The 8,102-nt window shown below is 41.5% G+C and overlaps 1 protein-coding gene across 1 annotated transcript in view; it reads left to right on the plus strand.

Annotated features, from left to right (window-relative positions):
- Positions 1-318: 318 nt before the first annotated feature.
- Positions 319-8,102, plus strand: part of LOC116394937 (dimethylaniline monooxygenase [N-oxide-forming] 2-like) — a 33,572-nt gene continuing 25,788 nt past the window's right edge. The window contains exons 1-10 of the mRNA XM_031868346.1: positions 319-450; positions 694-882; positions 966-1,128; positions 1,254-1,396; positions 2,021-2,220; positions 3,075-3,308; positions 3,936-4,057; positions 4,137-4,209; positions 4,317-4,386; positions 4,476-4,728. Coding sequence (XP_031724206.1) covers positions 319-450; positions 694-882; positions 966-1,128; positions 1,254-1,396; positions 2,021-2,220; positions 3,075-3,308; positions 3,936-4,057; positions 4,137-4,209; positions 4,317-4,386; positions 4,476-4,728 — 1,579 coding nt within the window. The remainder of the gene's footprint in view (positions 451-693; positions 883-965; positions 1,129-1,253; positions 1,397-2,020; positions 2,221-3,074; positions 3,309-3,935; positions 4,058-4,136; positions 4,210-4,316; positions 4,387-4,475; positions 4,729-8,102) is intronic.

Here is an 8,102-nt window from a genome sequence, read left to right on the forward strand (position 1 = left end):
TCTATTTGTAAATGATGTCTGTTACTATTACTATTGTTTATTGTCATGCATTAATCACCAAGCCAAATTCCTTGTATGTGTAACGTACTTGGCAATAAAACCGTTTCTGATTCTGACACTGACAGTGTGTGAGATGTAAACATTAGTGGCGTCATCCTCGGCTGAGTTATAACGTTTGCTAGCTCAGTGATGCTAGGGTAGCTAGCCGTATCCAGTATAGATGCACGTTTCCTTCTGCACAGTGAAGCGGTTGGCGGGTGTAGCTCGGTTGACACATTTTGACTGATTACTATTAGTCTTGTTTCTCAGTGCTCAGCAATGGTTCGACGTGTGGCAGTTATTGGAGCAGGTAATTCTGGTCTGACTTGTATCAAAACATGTGTTGACGAAGGACTGGAGCCTGTCTGCTTTGAAAGCAGTGATGACATTGGCGGCCTATGGAAATTTAAGGTGAGTGAGGCCACAGTTTAAAACGAGTATCCCACATATTCACTCTGTTGCCAGTTCAGGATTCGTCTCACGATGATGAATGGCCAACGAGCTTTCCACCACATCTAGAACAAGTCTAGCATTTATGGCATATGAACAAAGATTGTGTAGCTTTTGTGATTATCAAGACTATTGATTAAAATCTGAAAAATCCATATCCAAGTGATTTTATTTAATTTTTTTCTATGCCTGGTTTTCCTTCAGGAGTTGCCTGATCCAGAGCGATCCAGCATCTATCGCTCCTTGGTGACCAACACCTCCAAAGAGATGACGTGCTTCAGCGATTTTCCCATGCCTGCCGACTATCCCAACTACATGCACAACTCCCAGCTGCTGCAGTACTTCAGGCTCTACGCTGATCACTTTGACCTGCTCAGATACATTCGTTTCCAGGTTGTCAAGCCACAGGTTTTTACAACGTATTGTGTAAAGTCAAATTTTAATGCATGCGTTTAGTTTGAACTTGTGTGCTTCAGACCACAGTGAGGAGTGTTACACAGAGGCCAGATTTCTCTGAGTCCGGTCAGTGGGCCATAGTGACCAACAACGGGGATGGAGAGGAGAGACACGTGTTTGATGCCGTCATGGTGTGCATAGGCCAGTACACCCAACCAGCCTTACCCCTGTCAGACTTTCAAGGTCAGTAAACTAATGGATAACACTTTTCTAGTGAGGAAAGTGGGTCGATTTACTTGACACCTGCACAGTCTTGCGAGGACATCTTGCAATTTCTTTGATCCGTTGCAACATCTGCATCTCTCCAGGATACGAGACGTTTTCTGGAAGGTGTCTTCACAGCTTGGAATATAGAAACACAGATACCCGCAGAGGAGAGAGGGTGGTGGTGGTCGGCATTGGCAATTCTGGAGGAGATATTGCAGTGGAGATCAGTCGATCTGCAGAGAAGGTAAACCCTTGGTGATTACATTACATTAGCTGATATAGAATCGTGACCAGGAAACGTTTGGATCTTTTATACTCGTGTGGTTTTCTCCTCACGCCAAAAATTAAATTCTCAAAGTGCCGCAACCCTCGGGGATGCGGCAAGCATAAATCACACTTAAGAAAGATTTTTTATTTTCCTGTAATGCCAGTTCTGGCGCTCTGGAGATCACATGTTTAATTTAAGTTTATTTAACAGAGCCTCAATTTCTCTACTACTGAAGTTCTTCTGCTTCCAGCCTTTTTTTTTGGTGGCATCTCTCCAATTCTTGGGCAACAACACCTGCCCTTATATAGTATCTAGAGGGCTAATTCAATCTTTTTACCGAAGCTAATAATAATCAGCCACACGCCTCAAATGTGTGATAAAGTGGGATTCATCATTCAGCTGAACTTTGAGAGCAGATTTGGATGGCTAACAACGTTTTGTGCATCCGGAGTTGACTTCTCTTTTTCTCTTCGAAGAAAATCAAGAGAAAATGTAAGATAATGTTGCTGCATGAGGCCCACTGTGTATTATACAGCTCGTATTGCACAAAGAGAATATAGTACATCTATTTACATCCCTTCTTTTTACTCTCTCTGGCAGACATTTCTCAGCACACGGCGGGGGTCCTGGGTGATGGGCAGGATGTCAAGTAATGGTCTTCCCTTGGACATGAATGCTATCACCAGACTCAACAACATCCTCATGCTGATTCTTCCCAGGTCTCTGGTCAACTGGGCAGTAGAGAGAGGATTCAACCGCAAATGTGACCACAGACTGTACGGCCTGAAGCCCAAACACAGGTGACACATTTTTTTTACCTTTGTCCCTTTCTGCCTCGGGATCCCAGAGCAGACAGTTAATACAAAAGTGAACGTCACATAATGGGCCTCGTGCAGCAAATTCCTCTATAGATTTCCCCTTAATGTTCTGTTGAGAGAAGTCAACTCCAGATGCTGAATCCCCCTTGTTTATTATTAGCAAAGCTAAAGCCCCCAAAACACTATATAAGGGCAGGTATTGTGCCGTGTGCAAATATAGTGGCACATGATTTGGGGAGATGCCACCAAGAAATGCACTTGCACAATGAATTTTAGCAGATGGCTCGATAGATGGACCGATTTCAGCCCACAAATTTAATCAAATTAAAACATATAAAACAATTGTGTCTGAAGTCAGCAGGCAGTCAATGGCAATATAAAGCGGGCAATAAAAGGTGTTTTGCGAAAGTGTGAGTAACCGCAACCACAAGAGGTCCTAGAGAATAGCTGTGGACAGACACAGAGGTGCACACTCACTCACGGAGACACGCACACACACCACCATTCCTCCTGGCAGAGATAATGGTAAAAATAATTTCATGCATTTCATTATGTTTGTCATATTTAACATATTAAACTCATGCTTTGGACACGTAATTTATGGACTGTGAAAAAAAAGATGCGTATTTTTGTAATCTTGGTAAGAGTGCTCTCCCACTGGTAAAATGTTCTCTCACCTAAAAGAAGAGCAAAAAAAAAAAAAAAAGTTGGTGACTCCCAGAAATCAGATTAACAAAGTAAAAACTAATTTAGGATAGGAACAAAAATAAGAGAAAATGTGTTTGTATTTCGTTCCAATCTTTGTATTGACTCCAATCATTTCCTTTCTCTGTCAGAGTTTTGGAGCAGAGACCTTTGATCAATGATGACCTTCCTGGTCGAATCCTTCAGGGGGCGGTAGTGATGAAACCAAATGTGAAACGATTCACGGACTCTGGAGTTGTGTTTGAAGATGGCACTGTGGAGGAGAACATTGAAGCTGTGGTCTTCTGTACAGGTTATAATGGAAACTTTCCATTCCTGCCTTCATCTCTATCTGAGGGGCCTCACAAAGTGCTAACATTGTACAAGTGAGTAAACGGTGGACGGAGTTTTGTAAATCTATTACTGATTTTAATTTTGTTAAGAAGTTAGAATTGAAACTATATTACGCAATAAAAAACTGATTTACTGAGGATGTAAAGGTCACATACTTGAGTTGGATGAGAAGACAGAGCGGCAGCAATCTTCTCATCCAACTCTATTAAAAGAACCTTTTCCCCAAAACTATTCTCTTAATATTTTTTTTAATGCCTTTTTGAATACACTTTAACAAATACACATATAAATTCAGTATTTTGATCAATACAAAATTGCATTACATTTTAAAATAACATTTTATACATTTTTTAATGAAGCCAAAATGAACCCTAACCCAATAATAACTACCCAAGTAGCCAAAATGACCTGGCCCAGATCCGGCATGAGCTCGGCACGCCGGAAGAAACACGTCGAGCCAGTCCGGTTGCCGACTCGGCATGAATGACGCCCCAGAATCGGGTCGAATACACTGGCCCGATTCCGGGTGCCGACGCTGCCGTCACTGGGCCATTTTGCCTATTCTGAGTGACGCATTATTTTTAGGTCTTACTTATGTTGTGTATTGGAATCTGATATCATAATTTTGAAGGATCAACGCAGGCTTTTTGAAATTTCAGGACACTGTTTCCTCCTTCTCTATCACAACCCACACTGGCCGTCTTGGGTGTTTTCCAGACAAATGGACCAATCATACCCACGGTAGAAATGCAGGCACGCTGGGCTGTGAAGGTCTTTGCCGGTAAACAGCTTTAAATTTACACAAACTCTCAGTGCATAAGAAGCAAAATGTGTCAGTTTGTTGTGTTTTATCTCTAAAGGTTTGAGCCGTCTGCCACCCAAAGACAGAATGCTGGAGGTCATCGAGTGTGAGAGGAAGAGAAACATGAAATGGTAGACATCATCTTCACACCGATGTCCATTCCATGCTGCCATCATTCAGGCTGGTTTTTGTAGAAAGTAGAGTTTGACTTTTCAAAAACTCTACATGTTTTCCTCAGCTATCCTTGCCCACGAAAGGCATCTCTCCAGGTAGAATACATCCCGTACCTGGATTTCATGGCTGAGGAGGTCAGTTCAGTTCAGATCTATATAAAATTGTGTTACCATTTGGACTGTATTTGTGAGACACAATCTTCATGACAGACTTCCAATCACAGGTCGGAGTGCGACCTAACTTCCTGAGACTACTACTGAGAGATCCTGTGCTCTGGTTCAGGGTCTTCTTTGGTCCCTGCACGCCTTATCAGTATCGTCTCACGGGGCCTGGACAGTGGGCCGGAGCCCGCCAGGCCATCCTCACTCAGTGGGAACGGGTGGCTCAGCCGTTCAGAACCAGGGTGGTACCAGAACCGGAGAGCCGTCCTTCTGTGCTCTTTTCACCCTGGCTGCTCATGTTTGCAGGAACTGTTACCATTGCTGTTGTTCTGTTGAAAAATGGCGTTCCTCCAGTGCTGCAGGGTGTAGCTCAGGTTCTAGACAAGGGCAAGATTTCCCTGAGGGTCTGAGTACAGACCCTGATTAACGATCAACACGTTCTCACTCCCAACTCTGTCAAATACAGACGCTTGGTTTTAAACTATGACGCTCTACGTACCCCTCCAGCGTCAGTTTTGGACGTGGCAGGAATGGTGTGGCAATTTCCCCATCGTTACACGCATAGTGTAGAAAGATCGTATGAAAGCATAAAAGTATTGCTATTCTAACCTGTAACCCTTTTGTTAAAAGTGTTAAAATTAGTTCTTGTAGCACAGTGACTGTTTCATTTAATTGAAATTGTTTAATGTGATTGTTGTGTGAAAAACTTAAATAAAAACACAGCCTTACATTTTGTAAGTGTCTGAAGCAAATCAAAGTATTCTGGTTCTTTAAAACAATGTACCCCTCTTCCCCTGTCCGTTAACGGTGCGATAAGATGTGACGACTGAAACATGCAGAGGAGCTTAAGGTAAGTTCCCTGGGTGAAGACTTGGCAGTGTTAGTCATAAAATGGTGAGAATGTTCACAATAGGCAATAGTAAAGTATAGACGATGTACATAACTATTACATACTGGGTGTTAGGGTTACATCCTATTGAGAGCACCTAGGGCATATAGCTGTAAAAGACTTTCAAGAAGACAATTAATTCCGAAATCCTAACGATTGAGCTACGGGGTGAGATAAAAGGCCGAAGGTATTGTTCCGACATCTCCAAGAGGGACGTATTTCCTCGCAGGTGGGACAGCCGACGGAGTAACCATCGTGTTAGGTGCGAAAGACTTCCCCGCCTAGAAACGGGGCAGGAGCCGCTCACGCTACAATAGTGTTTTTTCAAAATTAACTTCTGTCTTCACAGGAAGTTGGGTTCAGGAAATAAAACCACTTAGGTCATGTCCACACTACTCTGTTTCCATTTGGAAACGCATATATTTTTCTATGTTTACAATGAGCGTCCACACTACGCCGGTGTTTTCGAGCACCGACAACAGAGGAGTTTGAAAACGCTCCCGAAAACGGATAAGTTTAGAAACGACGACGCCCACACCCGCGTACGCTACTTGATTGGTTCTGAGCAGTCATGACGTGTCCTTCCCTGATTTGTCACTCCCCTATCACATGACCCTGACCCGGAAGCTCACAAACAACAACATTGATTACCGATCGACTACCAGGTTAATTCAACAACTATTATGTGTAAGTGTTGACTTTAAAGTAAAATTGATGTGTGAGAGAGAGAGAGATAGAGCAAGACCTGCAGCGCGGTAACTAACGTTAAGGCTGAAAAATGAAACTTCTAAAAGTTTACACGAAATGTGTCTGTTTGAGTTTAGGAAGATTTTAGAGAAGATCTTAAGTATCAAACATGACCTTTCATTATTAAAGACTACTTTATTTCTCTGGTTGGTGTTTGTCGAAATCGCGGTGCATCGGTATCAGACGGTGAGGGGCACTGACCAAGCGTCTGTATTTGAAGAGTTGGGCGTGACACCTGGTTTAAAAGATTCACTTTTAATATCAAGAAATGATCTGAGATGCAGTGAAAGAGAGAGTACACCTTAGGAGTATTTGAGAAGTAATCAAATCTTTCTATTTTGTGTTTGGCATGTAGAGAAATTCAGCCTCCTGCTTTTCAATGTGGTGTACAAATGTGCTGTGTATGTAATAATATGCGGTTTTAAAATTGTGAATTACACTTTGCTTTAAATCGAAGAACGCTTGTGGTGATTGGTTGAGCAAAACCCGAAAATTGCTCCCGTAGCTGTGCCTACGGTGTAGAATGTGATAGAATCTGAATTGTAAGTCACTTTGGATAAAAATGTCTGCTAAATGACTGTAATGTTGTTTGACTGTTGTTTGACTGGAGAAGTTTCAATATTACTTGGTCCTGGATTATTTCAGTTAATACCTAAAGGTACCGATAACCAGCACTAACCATGTAGTATGTAGAAGATCCTAAACGGAGGTCGACTGATTCATGAAATAAAAAGTCCAACAAAACATGACGAGGTATAAAAAAAAAACACCTGGAAAACTAAGTACACCAAAATCATGGTTAGAATGATAATTCGCTCCTAAGGAAGGAAAGTTTGTGCTACCTGCATATTTGTTTGAGAATCCACAGTCGATCAGTCATCAACCTGCTCTGTTTGTATGTTGAAATCTCACAGATGAACACTTCAAAAGCATTCCTCTCATTGAGGGAGTGACTCAATGGGGGGGTGCAGTTTAACCAGAGAATGTTTAGATGTGAAGATTCTCAGAGATAAGGCAAGAGTAATGAAGACACATGTCTTTGTGTGACAAGGCTCAGAAGATGAAGGGGATGACTGGAGGGGTCAATAGGGAGCTTGAAACTGCTGATCAAAGTCAGCAGACACTCAGATATCCGTGGTCAACTCAGCAGACACTTACAGTTTAGTGCACCTATATGCTGAAATTCACGGTAAGCGCATTTAAACGGCACAGATCGGGAGCGAGCGAAGGACTTTGAAAGTTAGCGGTAACTTTACACAAATTACGCGATACACAAATATGCCTGTATACGGTTCTGTGATTACACTGTGTTAATTAATGTTCAGTAGATTTGAATGTGCTGCTCAATATTCCCTGAGGGGTTGTTTTTGATTGATTTGATTGTAATGATTTTTAATTAAATTGGGAATGAATCTGAATCTGTCTCATCTCTGTGAATAGATGCATAGATATGTAAAAACTGCTGCTCAGTTACTCTTCATCATCATGACTGATTGCTCTTGTCTGCCAGGAGTGCAGGCAATTAGCAATAAAAGCAAGAATAAAATACTTATTATATATTTATAACATTCACTCTTCCATGCGCTTGATTTATATCAGAGGTCAGAAATTGAACTTTAGTCAAAATCAGTCTCACTGGATTTGAGTAAATACAATTTCACTTGTTCGTTGCCTTTCTATAGGGCAGGGTTAGAAGGAACAAAAAAACATTCGACCTTTGGTCCCCACCTCTATCAAACATGCTGAGGTGAAAGAAACCAACACGCAAGGATCAAGGTGAGAAGGACACTTGTACTTCTAGTGTATTTTACTGCAGAATACTGCTGTTTATTTTAGTGCCGTTGTTGAAGTTGGTCATATTTTAGTGAGATGTGGTGTATGGCCCATTTATGTGCATATTATTATTATTATTATTATTATTATTATTAAACTGCAAAATGACTGAATCAAACAAAAAAGGTAGTTTTCTGATTACAAAATATATATTTTGTGTTTACACATTTTCCTCAAAACACTGAATCTTTGCACATATTGCACCGCTTTGGCTTAGAAC

This window comes from Anarrhichthys ocellatus, unplaced genomic scaffold, assembly GCF_004355925.1.
Source record: "Anarrhichthys ocellatus isolate YVR2014 unplaced genomic scaffold, GSC_Weel_1.0 scaffold42, whole genome shotgun sequence".
In the NCBI taxonomy this organism is placed as follows: domain Eukaryota; kingdom Metazoa; phylum Chordata; class Actinopteri; order Perciformes; family Anarhichadidae; genus Anarrhichthys; species Anarrhichthys ocellatus.